The 17,829-nt window shown below is 33.9% G+C and overlaps 1 protein-coding gene across 2 annotated transcripts in view; it reads left to right on the forward strand.

Moving 5' to 3' along the window:
- Positions 1-17,250, forward strand: part of CASD1 (CAS1 domain containing 1) — a 49,165-nt gene extending 31,915 nt beyond the window's left edge. For both annotated transcript variants that reach the window (XM_055307530.1, XM_055307531.1), the window contains 8 exons: positions 1,861-1,980; positions 2,954-3,110; positions 4,501-4,580; positions 6,938-7,039; positions 9,572-9,712; positions 10,236-10,313; positions 14,227-14,319; positions 15,792-17,250. In XM_055307530.1, the coding sequence (XP_055163505.1) occupies positions 1,861-1,980; positions 2,954-3,110; positions 4,501-4,580; positions 6,938-7,039; positions 9,572-9,712; positions 10,236-10,313; positions 14,227-14,319; positions 15,792-16,058 (1,038 nt within the window). In that variant the 3' untranslated portion in view covers positions 16,059-17,250. The remainder of the gene's footprint in view (positions 1-1,860; positions 1,981-2,953; positions 3,111-4,500; positions 4,581-6,937; positions 7,040-9,571; positions 9,713-10,235; positions 10,314-14,226; positions 14,320-15,791) is intronic.
- Positions 17,251-17,829: the final 579 nt, after the last annotated feature.

Genomic DNA, 17,829 nt, shown 5'->3' on the forward strand with positions numbered 1-17,829 from the left:
ATCCAGCTCTTGATTTCGGCTCAGGTCATGGTCTCAGGGTTATGAGATCAAGCCCTGTGTCAGGCTCCTCAGTGGGGTGTGGAACCTGCTGGAGATTCTTTCTCACCCTCTCCCTGTGCTCCACCTTTCCCCACACTCTAAAAAAAAAAAGCGTTCAGGTACTTGAAGGGAATATTTTAGAGTGTTTTCAAGAGTAAGTTAAGAGGCTTAGATTTGATGAATCCTGAGGTTAATATGACGTATCCTACCTTCATCATCACTGTGATTCTAGTATGTTACACCTTCATTGAAAATTTCCGATTTAATGATAAGACATTTAAAAAGAACTAATGATGAAGGGCAATAAATAAAAATATTTATATAATAAATAAAAACTATGTTTGATAGATTGTCCATGCTTTAAGAATGCCAAAGAGGGAAAAATTACTTTCATCTGAGAGTAAAGACAGGAAATTTTGAACAGTGCTCTAAAGAAGAACAGGATTTGAATAAGCAAAATATGGTCTCAAGAACAACATTCTGGGGTAGAATAAACAGATAAACAAAGGAAATGTGACAAGGAGGCACAGGAAGGACCAATTTAGGAGACAGAGAATCTTAGCAGTTTAACTAGAGTGGAGGCAGTATTGAAGGATTTATAATCTATTATAAATTCATGGGTTTTTACCTTCTCAGAAAAGGAAAAGATGTGTTCAAGGGTGCATACAAGGATATATACAAAAGATGCATATATTCAAGAACTTATAAAATCTATTTAGGGTGTCTACTTGATTGTTTTTTCCTGCAAAGTATCACTTGGGAAAGACACATTAACCTGAAGTAGCCATAAGCAGTGTCAGTCCTGGATAATTACAGAGGTGATCAGATGAGTCTATAAAATAGAAGCCAAAAAAATTTTTATATAGATTTAGTAATTATCCCTGAAAGAATGGTTTTATAATTGCAAGGGTTGGACTTCACTGAATAAGGCTTTTAAAGATCATTTTAAAAAACAGGGCACAAGTTGTGTTGTGGAGATAGTGAATATACACGTAATGGACCAATGGCTGATGGACAGAGTGAATGGCAGTGTTCAGGGTTATGAAAATTAGGACTTATAAATGAGGCAGTTTTCCAGTGATTCCCATAAAATGTGGATCAGAAATGTGTTACATTTCATTTAACTTTGGAGTGAAGCTAGGATGCTCTGGAAAACCATTGTAAATGATTCTCAGGGTCTTGGTCACGATGTAACATTGATGTGGGAGAGTAGGATAAAATTGTTTTATAAAAAAATTGTTTTATAAATCAAAAGTAGGAGGAAAATAATATTCCTAAACTATGTTTGCATATGTTTTTACTATATATATATATATATTTGCTAAATATCTATATATTGTAAGTAGTTATATGACAATTTACAAATCTAGAATGTGTATTTGAGGGGCCAGAAATGTGGGATTTTTGTTATGTTTTTCATCTTCTGATTGGGAAAATGTGAAATCTGCAGTTACCTTGTATTCAGCATATCTGGTGACTAATAATTATGATATCATATATTAATTCTTAGTGGGGGAAATGTACAGAGTATTTCACATTTATTAACTCCTGCATTCCTCATAAGAACTTTATTTTGCAGTTTAGAAAACTCAGACTTAGTTAGCTAGTAAGTGGCAGAACCAAAATTTGAATGAGGTCTGATTCCAAAGTCTACATTTTTTTTTAACTCTTGCTATGCTGCCTAAGTTTTGAAAATAAATCTCTTTATTGACCTCATGCCAACAAGTAACAATGACCCATTGTCTTGATTAATGTATTGGTTATGACAACTCAAAGTATAGTTAGTGTCAACATATTTTACCTATTTATTTTTGTCAACAGTTTTTGCCTGTGTATATGCACATCCGGGTTTTAGTTGCTGCATACCTATTTCAGACAGGGTACGGGCATTTCTCATACTTTTGGATCAAAGGAGACTTTGGAATTCATAGAGTCTGTCAGGTAGGAATGTATTCAGTTTTCTTTCTCTTTCATTTTGGTGCAGAAATATAAATATGGTCATTATAAGGACTCAGATAATTTGAATTTATGAAATTACACTCTAAAGTGTTATCTCTGTGTTCTGTGGTTAATAATTCGAGATAAATAATTTATTACTGAGGGAAGAGAAAATGTAATTTAGATGAGTGTCTAATAAAAGCACTAGTACACAAGGGACAACATTACTAATTCACTTCAGTTTTGTAGAAATGTACAGTTACCTGGGATTATTGTAATATGTTTTCTTTAAGAAGAAGATTAATACTTATTAAGTTTCTACCTTGTGCTGGGCACTTTCTGAATATTAGTATGTTTATCCCTCATTACGACCAGAGTTGTGATCTTAATGTTTACAGAAAGAACACTGAGGCTTAGAGAGGTTAAATAATTTGCCTGTGGTCACATAGTAAGTGGTACAGCTCTGATATCAATCTGCTCAAATTCTGTGTTCTGTGAATGACATCACACTGTCTGAAATGACTGTTTCAGGGGTCCCAAAGACACTTTTTAATTTGAGTAATATTATTTTGTATCTATGACAACTCTCAATTTAATCCTAACTGGGGTAAATCAACATCAAACAGATGAAATGGACACCCTTTGGTTGAAGTAATCTAATCACTGCTTATAAACTGTAGCCGTAGGAAGGAGGCTTATGATTCTTTCCCCACATTTAACAAGATGGCACTTGTAGCCAGAGGACAGCTCAGGCTGGTGGTTTGCTTGGATTTAGTTAATATAATGATGCATAAATATTTTATATTCAACTCTTTACAGTGATTGTAGAACAAATGTAATTTTAAGGATTAGTAAGATATACTTGTACAGTTATTACTTTTGTCTTAAATAAATGTTTATGCTCTATCAGAGAAAATCTATCTTTGTTCTTCATGCATACCTGGAATGAAAACCATTTTCTTCTCCTTTTTAATAGGTCTTATTTCGTCTCAATTTCCTGGTAGTGGTGTTATGTATAGTAATGGATCGACCTTATCAATTCTATTACTTTGTCCCCTTGGTCACTGTATGGTTCATGGTCATATATGTTACTCTGGCGCTATGGCCACAAATAATCCAAAAAAAAGCAAACGGTAAATATGCTCTCTTACTGTTAAATATAAATATATCCTTTGAATGCACTAAATTTCTTTTTAGTTGTTAAAGGCTTTTATTGAGACATAAGCAGTTAAATTTATGTGTAGTGTTTGTTGACATTTAAAACTTTATTCTTAAACTCTGCTTTGAAAATGTTACAGCTAATTCAAGTAATACAACAGGGCAGATGAATAGTTTGCATGTATATTGTATGTGCGTTTTCTTTTTTTTAATCCCCCCCCCCAAAAAAAATGGCCAAAAGACAGTTTTCAAACTGTCTTATACAGAGCAGGAGGATGAGTACTAGAAGAGAGAAGAGCAAGCCAAATAGGGTTCCAGGCCTCTACATCCTTCTTCAGTCTTTGATAGCTCTGCTTTATTTGATTTTTTACATTATTGAGAATTTGGGGCAAGCATTCATTTGCAAAAAGGCTTTTGGTGTTAGCCCAGCATAAGAGCACTAATATAATTTATCTTCTAGATAATCCTTTACACAGTTAGTGTCAACCTGTTGTACACAAAGGAACCCCAAGTTCCCGGAGGGTCATCACCTTCAAACTCCACACAGCCAGTTAGTTACTGATAATGTTCAGAGTGAGGCCGCACTCATTTATCTTAATACTTTTTTCCCCTCAAGATCATATCATTGAAATAGAAGTTTCCCTCTTTTGGAAAAAAATCAAAGTTGTTATTTTTAATAATTTTTAACTTAACTCTTTTAACCAAATACTGTATATCAGAAATATTTTCCACTGGCCTCCGTAATAATGTCAAATAACTTTTTCAGGAAAGAGTTGAATTCCAGCCTTTAATCAAGTCCATGAATGTCCTTGAACAGCCTCTGTAGCTTAATCCCTTGCCACCAACCTCGTGTATTAATCAAATGAAATAAATATATATATAAACTATGAAACATAACTTAAAATATGCCTATGGTAAAATACATCTTAAGGTTAAACCCTGATCCATTAGAGAGTTCTCAAGCTCTCCCCTTGGAACTTGAATGTTTAAGCAGTATTACCAAGGTATATTCAACATGAGTGTTAGAATTATATGATAAATTTTGTTCCAAATTTTGTACTAACTTTGAATAATAAACAGGTGTAGTTGAATCCAGGAGGTATTTTCAGATATATTTACAGTGGATAAACGGGAGATACGGAGGGTTTCAGGTGTAGGTTGTGGCCTCTTTCCTAGCAAGGATGCTCTATCTTTTCCTTTTGCCCTTCTTATAATTTATATCACTTATATATTTTATGTATCCTGTGTGCAGCCCTCAATTATTCTAAGAACTGTGCAGGGTATTAATATGTTATGCAGAGACTATTAATATGTTTTCTAATGTAAATTTATACTTTTTAGTAAATTAAATATTTTCTCTCTTAGGAAATTGTTTCTGGCATTTTGGCTTACTGTTGAAACTAGCCTTCTTGCTGTTATGTATATGTTTTTTGGCATATTCTCAGGTTTGTACAGTTTTTTCAGTTTATATTTTGTTCTATTTTATTTTAAAGTTCAAGTCTATTAAAGTATGTGAGAAGAGTCAGAGCTTTTTTTTAGCTTCATTTTTTAATGACTGTAATAAAAGTGTCACTCTGTAGTTGACTACTCAGTGTAGTTCTTTTGAGACCTATCTACTTTTGTTACCACTGTTTTTGTTGTAAGAGCAATTTGAAGCTCTTCCTCTGGCAATTGTTCAAAATCCATTTTACTTGACTTTGATCAATCAGACGTTTATTGAATGCCTCTTATAAGACACTGCTCTAAGTGGAGATCAAAATTCTCTTGACAGAATTTGCAACTTGGTTTGTGCATTATTCATTGCATCAAAAGTGTTACTTGATTTTTCCATAACTGCATAGAGTAAAATTTTGGCAGTTAGTAAAACCAACTTAGGAGCAAATGGGTTTGCATATATGTTGAATTTAATAAATTTTTTGGATAGTTTCTTATTTCTACTGTTTTATCCCCCATTATGATGGTTGAGATCTTCTCAGCTACTTTAGCAAGGTGACAAACTGCTATTTGCTGGTCCGTCATCAGGTAGACATATTATTTGGGCAGCATGATATTTATAACAAAATATTTTAATTTGAATGCCTATAGTTGTGACATATTCTGCAGTTTTCTCCCATCTCTAGTGTTCCCCGTCTTGGACTTAATCTGTGTCAGGTGCAAATGCCATATAAACATTGTGTGTGTGTGAGTGTGTGCGTGTATGTGTGTGTGTGTGTATACGTGCATGTGTGATCCTATAAAGCTGGTTTTTGTTTGTTTGTTTTGTAGACTTTCATACTTATTTTCATACTTGGAAGTAAAGCATTTTTATTTCTGCCTAACCTCCAGGGTTTTTTACAGGAGATTTATAGAATAATAAGGAAATGATAGCAAATGTATAAAGAAATAGCCAGGTAACTGGAACAGCTATTTGACATTTACTTATTAAAATTCCAAACACTCTGCAGTGCATCTGAGGGAGAGAAGGGAAGGTGAACCACAGGTTCAATAAAAAAACTAAGAAGGTTTCCCCAGTTTTGGATCAGTGCACTTGGGGGGAAAAAAAAGTATGTGGCCCAGAGTAGCCCAGTGTCTTGTACAAAATGAATGCTCACTAAATATTTGCCCACTGATCACTTAAGAAACAAATTTTTAATCAGAAATAATATTTTAAATGATAAATGCATCACATATATATGATCTCTTAAGACCATGTAACTCTTATAGATACTATATATTTGTTTCATATCGATATTGTATTTATATTTTTGTATTTCATATCACTATATATATGATCTGTAAGTATATTGCAACCCTTGGTAAGAATCATCCTGTTTTCTGAGGAATACATTTTAACCTCTATCTAATAAACTATAAATATTTAAAATTCTTAAATGGTTAAATGGAGAATATTGCATTTTATTAAGATAATAAGGTTTCATAATAAGGTTTCAGCATTACCTAAAATACAATGCTATTTTTTCTTTCTTTCTTTCTTTCTTTCTTTCTTTCTTTCTTTCTTTCTTTCTTTCTTTCTTTCTTTTTTTTGTTTTTAATAGCCTTTTTAAAAATTGTTATGTTACATTTTTTTTTTTTGCTGTGGCATTAGGCCTAATAATGGAGCTTTCCTTAATAGAGTTTGTTGCCGTTCTTTAGTCTGGAAATTGAAGTTTTTGTTCTCTACTTCATTAATGTGCAGGAATGCACCCAAGACTTCTGCCCCTTCATTCCCAGATTTTCCAGGCTTGTCAGATTAATAAGAGGGTACCATTCACTAACTTGACCACAGTAAAATTGTAAACTTTGTTTCAAAGGCTAGTAATGGCATTTGGGTATGGTTGATTGAGTAAGGTTACTAATTCAGAGGATTCTTTTAACTCAAATGATTAATTAGAGATTATTGAGGACATTTAGAGAAAGAAAAACTGTATTTTAACCTTAACTATCGTTCTTTAGAATATTGATATCCTATTGGCTGAGGTCTTTTGTATTTTGGTATTTTGATTAGTAAATATTAGCTGTTTTGTGTACTAGATTAAAAAAACCTTAAATGGAAGAATTTTCCAGTTACTCGCTTACTTTTTTTTTTTTTGATTTTGCAATCTCTGTAACCTTTCATGTGCAGTGAAATAAGTTACCAGAAAGTTTTAAAAGTCATATATGTTAGCCTTTATTAAAATAAATTTCTTTTCAAATGAAAAAGAATTTTTAAATTGTGAAGGACTCTTATATAATCATAACTTTAGAAACTATAATTTATAATATAATTAAAAAACAAGTATTGACTTGTACCATCTTAATTTGTGTTCTGGATTCCTTTTCTCAGGGTGCATTTGAGAAGATCTTTTCTCTTTGGCCATTGTCCAAGTGTTTTGAACTGAAAGGGAATGTATATGAATGGTGGTTCAGATGGAGGTTAGACCGTTACGTATGTATTTACCTTGTGATCCTTTGCCATTTCAAAATATACTTTTAAAAATTATTTGGAAAATTATTTAGTTTTGGAATAAGGAAGCATGTTGACTTGATAAATTAAAGCAGCCCTACTCCTCCTGTTTTTTTTTTTTTTTTATAGCAGAGAAAGGGTATGCATGGATATGTATATCAGCAGGAAAACTCTCTAAAAATGCTGTCTATAAAGAGGCCTTTGTTGAGTCCTAATTTTGACTTATAAATGATCCCTCATAGGGGTGCCTGGCTGGCTTAGTTGGTAGAGCGTGCAGCTCTTGATCCCTGGGTCATGAATTCAAGCCCCACACTGGGTGTAAAGGTTAGTTAAATAAACTTAAAAAAAAAATGATCCCTCGTGTATATGCTTCAGCCATACAATACAATATTTATTGAGCCCTTAGATGTTCATTTTGTGAGGAATATAGTAAAGGAAGAAGACATACCACCAGGCTTCTAAGCCTTACAATCTAGTATAAATCCCAAGATTACTAGTTATAATTAGGTGCTAAGTTATGCAGTGTGGATTTTGTGGTAGAAGTGTGCAGAGAAGAGATACCAGTGTCGTGGGTCAGTCCATAAATTAATCTTAAAGGAAAGTTAAGATTCAACTGGCCAAGAAAATATAAAACATCTAGCACAGCATTTGGAGAATAATGGACAATGAATAAATAATAATTACATCTCTTCTCTCCGCTTTTCCTTCCATATTTCACTCATCCTTTGTTTCATTCAACAAATCTTTTCTTAATGCCTATTCTGTGCCATTTCTGGTTTTCAATACCTGTGTACTTTCCAGTGTACTACATGGCATTTCAGAACCACATATGACTAAAAAGCTTTGCTAAAATCTTGATATCAAATAACTTTAAATTCTCAACTTTGTCATTAGAGCAGTGTACTATGATATGATAGTTCACGTTAAGTCCTTGTTTAAAAAAGAGAAGCTTTGAGGTGACAATTGGGTGGTTCAGTCAGTTAAGTGTCTAACCCTTGGCTTCCAGTTCAAGTGGTGGTCTCAGGGTACTAGGAGGGCTCAGCAGGGAGTCTGCTTGGAGATCCTCTCCCTCTGCCAACCCGCCTTTCCCACTGCCGTGTGCATACTCAAGCTTGTGTGCTTGCTCACTCTCTCTTCTTCCCTCTCTCTAAAAAATAAATATTAAAAAAAAATAGGTAGCAGCTTTATGTGCTTTCTGGTCCACTGTATTTTTTTTCCTTTGCATTCTTGTGTGCATATGCTTTTTTTTTTTTTTTTTAATGATAGTCACAGATTGAGAGAGAGAGAGGCAGAGACACAGGCAGAGGGAGAAGCAGGCTCCATGCACCGGGAGCCCGATGTGGGATTCGATCCCGGGTCTCCAGGATCGCGCCCTGGACCAAAGGCAGGCGCCAAACCGCTGCGCCACCCAGGGATCCCCGCATATGCTTTTTTTTAAAAGCATGATCTTGGTGCTGCTAGTGTTAATTTATTTGATTGAAAGTATCAATATAAAATGTGTTTTATTTTGGTTTAGTATTTAAGTTTTATCATATGTTTCCATAATAGTTCTATTAATTATTTTTGTTATTCTTTTTTAATTACAGTATAGTTGACATAGTGTTATATTAGTTTTAGGTGTGCAATATAATGATTCAGCAACTTCATACATTACTCATCATGATATGTGTACTCTTAATCCCAATCCCCTGTTCTACCCATCCTTCAACTCACCTCCCCTCTGATAATCATCAGTTTGTTCTCTGTAGTTGAGTCTGTTTTGATTTATCTCCTTTTCTTTGTTTATTTTGTTTCTTAAATTACATATATGAGTGAAATCATATGGTATTTGTCTTTTCTGATTGACTTATTTCACTTAGTTTTGTACCCTCTAGATCCACCCATGTTGTTGCAAATTCATTCTTTGTATGGCTCAGTAATATTCCATTGTGTATATATACTGCTTCTTTTTCCATTCATCAGTCAGTGTAAACTTGGGCTGTTTCCATAATATGGCTAGTGTAGATAATGTTGCTGTAAACATTGGGGTGCATGTATCTTTTTGTATTAGTGTTTTTGCATTCTCTGGGTAAATATCAGTAGTGGAATTACTGGAGAAAAGTTCTACTTTTAATTTTTTGAGGAACCTCTATACTGTTTTCCACTGTGGTTGTCCCAGTTTGCTTTCCCACCAACAATACAAAAGGGTTCCTTTTTTCTCACTGACACTTGTTTTTTTGTGTTTTCATCATTATTTTAAAATTATCTTTATTTCTTTGCTTGCTGCTGAGACTGCTCAAAATGAACCAGCTTATCTCATATTGTTGCAAGAGCTGTTTGCTGTCCTATTGCAGATTGTTTCTAACAATCATTGACTTTATGTCATTTCTTGAAGTTTAAGTCCTTCATAGAAACTTCCAACCTTTAAGCTTTTTACCTACTTACTTTAGTACTTATTGTTCTCCTTTACCAAATATTTATGCTATTTATTGAAAAGTTGCTGTTTAAAACAAATTTTCTCTCCTTATTTTTTAGGTAGTCTTTCATGGAATGTTGTTTGCTTTCATCTATCTGGCTTTACAGAAGCGTCAAGTACTTTCTGAAGGAAAGGGTGAACCTCTTTTTTCAAACAAAATTTCAAATTTTCTATTGTTTATTTCAGTAGTTTCTTTCTTGGTAAGTTTCAAAATGTAATCTTGTAATTTTTCAAAGTCCTAAATGTACAGAAAATTAACTTTAGGCAATAGGAATTTAGTCACTTGTTTTTAATAAATAAAATCTTTACTTTAAAATTCTTTTTCTCTGTATTTTTCTAATTGAACATAGATGCTAAGGCAATATATAAGTTTAATAAGAAGAATAATTGAGAACTCAGTGAAATAGAAATTTTCAAAGTTGTAATAGGGAAAAAATGTAACATAAGGTATTTAACAGAAAGAGCCATCACTGCCTCATGATCACTGTTTCCAGAAAAGCACAGACCTATGCTCTTCTCTCTCTGCTTTCTTTTATTTGAGCAGTTGAACAAACCATAACAAGTGATGACCAAATGAGTGAGCAGTTTTTACTGAAGCTTTTTAAATAGCATAATGGAATATAATGTTATAAACAAACAAAAAAACATGTAAAGATCCTGAGAAAGCTGCCTTGTTCAGGCATAACTGTTTTCATGAACTGATCCATGTGTTTTTTGTTTTAGACCTATTCCATCTGGGCTAGCAGTTGTAAAAACAAAGCAGAGTGCAATGAACTCCACCCATCTGTATCTGTGGTACAGGTAATTATCTTGATTTAGGAAAAAAAAATTTTCTTAATTCTTATTAAGAATACAGTCTTTACAGGCAGTATGATTTGAGATCAAACTATAAAATATAGGTATATTACTTAATCTTCCTAAGCCCTACCATCCTTTATTGTACAGGGACTTTACAATCTCTTTTAAAGGATTGTTATACTAAATGTATAGAAATGATTGGTATTGGTCACTTAGTGGGCACTTAGAAAATGTCAGTTCTCCTCATATTTGCTTTGTTTTCATTTACTCATATTTATTTACTTAATCATTATTAATGTGTTAAGTACTATGCTATAAGTACACATACATAAATGTGTAAGAAGAAGTTCCATGTTAAGATGCATACAGCTCCTGCTCTCATGGAATGAACAGTCTGATAGAGATATGGACCAGTAAACATTCATTCATTTAACATTTTTTATTTCTTTAACAAATACTTGATACCTACTATGCACTAGATATGCTGGGAAGATACAGAGGTAACCAAATCAGACTTGGTTCCTACCCTTCCAGAGCCTTCATTCTTTTATTACAGATAGTAATCATATAATCACCATGTAATTAGAAATAGTAGTACATGGTGCTACAAGAGAATATAATGAGGGGATATGACCTAGTTGGAATTGATGCAAGGCGTGGTCAGGGACAGAAATTATTTCCCTGAGAAAATTAAGTTGAGAATGGAGGGATGCAGGTAGACAGCAAGAACTCAGGCCCTGTAGGGGAAGGGAGCATACTTACATTCAGAGAATTTGAGGAAGGCTGTTCGAGTTACAGCTCAGAGAGCTAGGGTTGAGAGAACTAAGTGGTAGTGACCAGGAAGTGGGCAGAGGCAAGGAGTACCTCAAATCAGATTGATGGTTTGCAGAGATACCTCTGACTGCAGGTGGTGACAGGACATTTGACAGTGTGCTGCTAGTTCAGCACGGGTGCTTTGGTAATATGTGGGACTTCTTCCTGACCCATATTGGTATCAGAGCAGGATTCTTGGAGATAGCAGTGTCTAAGCTGACACCCAAAAAATGAGTAGTGCGGCCAACAGAAGCAGGGATACTTTCTAGAGGAGCTTCTCTTAGGTCTTATGTTCTCTTCAGTGCTGGAAATGTTTTGTTCCTCTTAAACGTCTATATAGTTAGCAGAACCCAGCGTGTGACAGACTCTTGAAATACAATTGATAATGAAATTTTAAACATTATACTGTACTTATGTAGCATTTCTATGACTTCTGTAGACAGTAGCAGTGCTTCCCAATAACTTTTTGCATATCATATCTGATATCACTTCTGTTACTGATGATGGAAGGGAGGTGTTACCATTCACTGTGCACCAGTACGGAACAATATAAAGAGAGCTTAAGTGGATAGACATAGAATAATACCACACGTGCACTCCTGAGCCTATCATCTTCCTTTCCGGTCACCACCCTTCACACACTCCTATTCCCTTAGTACTTTTTCAGTGAGGGCATTAACTCCTCTGTTGTGGAATGAAAGAATGGACTGGGAGCACAAATTGAAGCAAGTACTAATTTCATTGGCAGCTATTTCTTTTCAAGGTCACTAGCTTCCTGTTGTAAAAGTAAGAGCATCCAGAAAGCCCCAAATTTTACATCCTTATCACATTTCACTCTTATTCTCAGATAGCAACAGGTGGTGTAGGTGTGAGGGTGTGGGTGGATATGATCATTAATAATTTATATATGATTATATATTCTTAGCGCACTTATCTGAGGGGGTTTCTTAAGATTTTAGCATGTACAAGATTCCCAGTGTTGTTCTGTTAGAAAGTATTTTCCCAGCCTGACCCAGCAGAAAGCTTATGGATCAATCCTTTTTTTAAAATTCAGGTAACAATTAACAGTGTTTATTAGTTTCCTCTGTACAGTGTAATAGTTCAACAATAGTTCATATATTTCTCAGTGCTCATCAAGATAAGTATACTCTTAATCCCTTTTATCTATTTCACTCTTATAGATCAATCCTTGAATCCTGATCTTTTAGTTTGCCCATCAGTCTGGATAGAAATTTCCAGAAAGGCTTGCTGTAGAACAGCATACAGGTGATTAACCATAAATAATGTATATTAAGTCCTAGCATAGTACCCAGCAAGTTACAAATGCTGAACAAATTTTAAGTGTTGTTATTATTTCTTTATCAAGCTAATAAAGATGACTCCCTAGACCCCAGCTGTCTTCTCCATGGCTATCATTTCTTTGATTTTTCTATTCCCCTAATCATATTGTTTACTAAGTGTATGACGAAACACAGACTGGAATATGCTAAAGAATAAGTACACATTGAGAAAGGGTAGATTAAACTCAGTAAAAAGGAAAGTGATTTGCTTAGGGCTATTCCTAGATTTTCTGCTGCTCAGACTAGTGATTTGTATGTATCTGTGTCATTCTTTCTAGCATTTTATAGTTTGTGCAATACTTTAATTATAATAACTCATTAAATGGTTTTGTGTTTAAGGGATTTATTTATTTATCCCACATTTATGATTTTTACCATTTATGTATACCGCCTATGCTATTAATTACCTAATATGTTTCTTTAATGGCTCACCTTGCATGCTATGATAAGTACCTTATATATGTTTTTCTATCTAATGTTCACATCAACCTTCAAAGTAAATCTTATCCCTCTTTGTATGGATGAGGAAACAGACCTAAGGGAGTAAAGTACTTTGCCTTAAACCCCTGGACTAATACAAGGCAAAGGCCAGATTCAAACTTGAGTTTCTTTGATGCTACTCTCCATGAAGATCACCCAACTTAATAGTACCTGAGTATTTCACTTTGGTTCCTTTTTCCCTAGTGATAAAGTGACCCACAAATCTCCTACTCACTCATCCTGTATGCATCCCAGAGGGCTCTTCCTGAAGCCTTAGACCAATGCCCATAGTGATGAACACTGAATATGGGATTTTTCTCTGAAGTGTAAATAGATTTTTCAATCTTTCTATGAGAAAGTTTTTGAAAGGTATTTGTGAAAGTGTAAACAGTTTTTTCTTTACAATTTCTTCCTTATAAAGAGAATAGATTCTAAAGAGAGTTCTTTGCTTGGTAAAGTAGTTACTGAATGTAACACTGAATTAGAGGTCTAGAAAATTCAGGATTGTTCCACCTCGAACTGAAAGGTATTTGTGAAAGTGTAAACAGTTTTTTCTTTACAATTTCTTCCTTATAAAGAGAATAGATTCTAAAGAGAGTTCTTTGCTTGTTAAAGTAGTTACTGAATGTAACACTGAATTAGAGGTCTAGAAAATTCAGGATTGTTCCACCTGGTACAAAAGGATGAGGGAGAGTGGTGAAGGCCAGGTGCTCAAAAGTTGGAGATTGTCATTAGGGAGAAGAAATCAAAAGGAAAAATACATGACATGTGAATGCATTTCAAGATGTCATTTTCCTGGCTATACAGAGCAAACATGAGGACATCTTAAAAGTCATACCATTTCTCATATTTAGCTGTTAAGTGGAAGGAGGCCTTTGAGGAATACAAGAGGGGGATGTTAGGTGGCCACCAATAAGGCAGATACTTTATGGAAGACACCAAATTGTATCATGGGATTTTTTGATTTCTGCTTCACAAAATATGATATCCTTTTTTTCTGCACAGAAGGCAAGTGGATTTATAATTTTTCAAATACACATAAAATTGTTCAGCCATGTACTACCTAAAATCTGCACTGATACGGAGTATACAGACCACATGTTGAGAAATCTAGCTTGGACAGACTCTAGAACAAAAATAACTTGCTGAAACTTTCTCTATTGAAAAAAAACCATTGTGTATGTATCAAATTCAAGAACATAGATAATAAAGTTATCACTTGAAGGAAAGCAATTGCTTTTAGTAAATAGATTATTTATTTTGCCTTTGTGGTTTTTCCTTAGATTTTAGCTTTCATCCTAATAAGGAATATCCCTGGATATGCCCGTTCCGTTTATAGCTCATTTTTTGCTTGGTTTGGAAAAATTTCATTAGAGGTTGGTACATTAATATTTTATTCTCTCCTACACAGTCAAGTGTTACGTGTTTGTGTGTGTGTATATATAAGTCCAAAATATATTCTTTTTATATCAAAGCTATGTTATTTATGGAAACACAGAAAAGAAACTCAGAACTTTCAACAGCAATAGAGTAGTATATTTTTAAAGCCTTATTTAAATGACTAGAAATAGATGACTTTCAAATATTCTTTATATTGTCTTCAGCTTTTAAGCACAACTAAGAAGCTGAGATCAGGAAAGAAAAAGTTAAACAAATATAAATGAAGACAAGCTGAGGGGATTCTGATTTGTTTTTCATCTCCATAATTAAATATTACTGAATTTAGTTTATCAATACTTATCCTAATAGAACTCACCCATATGACTGGAAATTTCGGGAAATTTTTTTAAACGTAATTACATTTTGTATGCAGTACTGAGTATGACTTACTTAAAACCTTAAACTAGGTTTTAAAAAACATTCTGAATATTCTGAGCTCTATTATTCAAAGTAGGACATTTTAGAGCAGTAGAATTCATATCATAATCATAAAAGATACATTTTAGAGTGTAAGATTTATTAAGTTGTCCTTAAAATAGAGAAAATAAATTTTCTTTTGAGTTCTTTAATAAATGTTATTTTGTTGTCTCATAAGTGAGATTGAATAGAATTTAGAATTATTAATCAAGAATAACTTACCAAACCATTCAATAGATAAAGGAATGCTTGTTGTGACATCTCCATAATATTTGGAGCATGAGAGTTTTTATCAACTTTAGTGAATGCATTTATAATTCAGTATTTCTAGAAAAAGTACCAAAATTGTATAGTTTCCTATTTGAGAGGTAGCTTATAAGCATTTTTCTACTCTCTGCTATTTTAAGCCAATGTGATGAAAGAACCACATTTGTAATCATAATCAAAAGTTGCAGTGGTGTCCTCTAATATGTATACTCATATTGAAGTTGAAATATGCTTTAGAAACATGAGATGCAATTAAAAACATTTGTCTGGCCATGCAGAGCAAACTTGAGGGCATCTTAAAACCCATACCATTTTCTGCTTACATATCCACATGCAGAAATATATTCACAAATATATATAAATATGGATTATGTGTGTGCACACACATGTAGTGATTCTTTATTTGGGGTCTAAATACCAGAATCCAGAATCCAGAAAGCCTTCTGTCAGCTGTCTTTTGTGTCACGCAAAAAAAAAAAAAAAAAAAAAAAGTTTTTTAAGGTTATAAGGTTCCTATTTCATTTCTTGGGGACTTTGAAGCAGTACTTCAAGTAGGAGTTCTGAAGAGTAGACTGCAATAGACTTTTGGGGACCAACAGTGAAACAGAAGTATATGGTTTGGAAAAAGTCTCCTAACATAATTATGCAATGACATGTTTAGGCAAAACTGTGATATAGTTGTGGACCCTCTGGGCATATCTAACTTTAAATACTTTCCTTCCAGCTATTTATTTGCCAATATCACATATGGCTGGCAGCCGACACAAGAGGCATCTTGGTACTCATACCTGGAAACCCTATGCTCAACATCATTGTCAGCACTTTCATATTTGTTTGTGTGGCACATGAAATTTCTCAGATCACTAATGATCTTGCACAGATTATTATTCCTAAAGATAACTTGTCTCTGTTGAAAAGGTTGGCATGTATAGCTGCATTTTTTTGTGGACTCCTCATCTTATCGTCGATTCAAGACAAATCAAGACATTAGGTTACTAAAATCCTAAGAAACTTAAACTCTCCAGGCTAATTTTGTGTCTGCCTAGAGGAGAAATGCATCTATCTGGAGATATAAATGTATATGTAAATTAAAAACTTGTTTGGCAAGAGGACAGCTCAGTGGCGTCTGTTGAACATGTGTGGTTGTATATAGTGGAAATGTACATCTCCAATGTGAAATACCGAAAAAAAATTGAAGCAGAGTGCATTGTATAGGATTGCATGTGAAATGTCTTTTCTACTGGATCTATATATCCATTTATAAATCATTTTAAGTTAACATGAAGGCAGGGAAATAATTACGTTTCCAGTAAAAACATAATTAGCTTAGTGGCACCACTGAGGTTTTGATATTTACTAAATTTGTGGTAATAAGATTATCTATATTATCTATCTGTATTCATCATGGAACTTCCTACTTAGCTGAAAACTTTCTTACTCAAGAATGACTGCAGTATTGTTTTCTTACCATAAGTGCAATGATGTGGGACGATAAACAAGTATGCCTTTAATTTATATATGTTCACGTTCTGATGTTAGCTGTTTCCTGACATGATTTTTCTTTCCCAGCCTTGGTTTTTCAGGTATACCTACGTCTTTGTACCCTTTGTCTCACAGAGTTGTTCTAGGCTCTGTGACAGGGTTTTGTCACTGTTGTTGCTTCTTTTTATAAAAGGCCAAATTTTCTTTCCAATCCAGACACCCATCTGTTTCCTTTCTTTAAGCTATACCAATGTAATACCAGTTACCCTGTGGATCCATGTAGTATGTTTTCCTCCAACTCATTAATTTCTCTCTTATTTCCAATGTTTGGAAAGCTCTTTATAATCATCTTAGTATTTCCTATTACTCCCTCCCTGCTATTTTAAAAAGAAATATTTATCAGTCTAACTTGTGCAGTGTAGTAAAGATTCAAGCTGTTGACGGAGATGTATAGTCCTAAGTAGAATTTTAAGTAACTGGGTGACAATGGGCATATGTGTTTTTCATTTTGTCTTGTTACAAGCTAACTGTTAGAGGTATAAATTTATTTATCTGTTGTACAGATTTGACTATAATGTTTAATGTCTGAAAGATTGCACTTGTTTGCTCTTATTGTGCGTGGGATAAAGTATATTTTCTGTTCCTGGTATATGAATATATGGAGTAATTTAAACAGTAAATAAACATTCTGTGGATGCTTATTTTTGTATTGGCAAAGTATCAATTAAACTGTATGTGTCCTTTTTAAAAAAAAAAATCTGGATCCATCAATGATTGGTTCAAATTTCTAATGCACTTCAGCTTAAATTGACTTCCTCAAACGCTCAATGTGGAGGGAGAGGTCCACGTGAGAGTCCAATAAGGACACCTTCGTTAGCATCAGAGGGCATCCTGCCTTTCTACCCAGGAAGTCTAAGCACTGTGGTTCGTTAGTGGTCTTGCTTGAAGATCTAAAAAATTTAATTATCATTTCCTTAGTACCGGATTTGTGTGCTAGTGGTATCTTCTGATTAGTTGTGGAATAATTCTCAGACAAAAATGTGTGTTCTTTCCTTTTCTCCCTTCTTCTGCCCTTACTTAATCTTTTGACATTTCCCAGATAGACAATTGTAATGATTCATTGCTCTGCCTCCTAGACTGCAGCCTTATAAGTAAAGAATAGTATAGTTATAAATCAAAAACTTCCAAGTACCATCATCACATTATTCTTGCTGGTGTGGCTTGCCAATGAGTAGAGTGCATTTTAATTTAGCTTGTAAGTTTTATCACCCAAAAAAGAT

Source organism: Nyctereutes procyonoides, unplaced genomic scaffold, assembly GCF_905146905.1.
Source record: "Nyctereutes procyonoides isolate TBG_1078 unplaced genomic scaffold, NYPRO_anot_genome, whole genome shotgun sequence".
In the NCBI taxonomy this organism is placed as follows: Eukaryota; Metazoa; Chordata; class Mammalia; order Carnivora; family Canidae; genus Nyctereutes; species Nyctereutes procyonoides.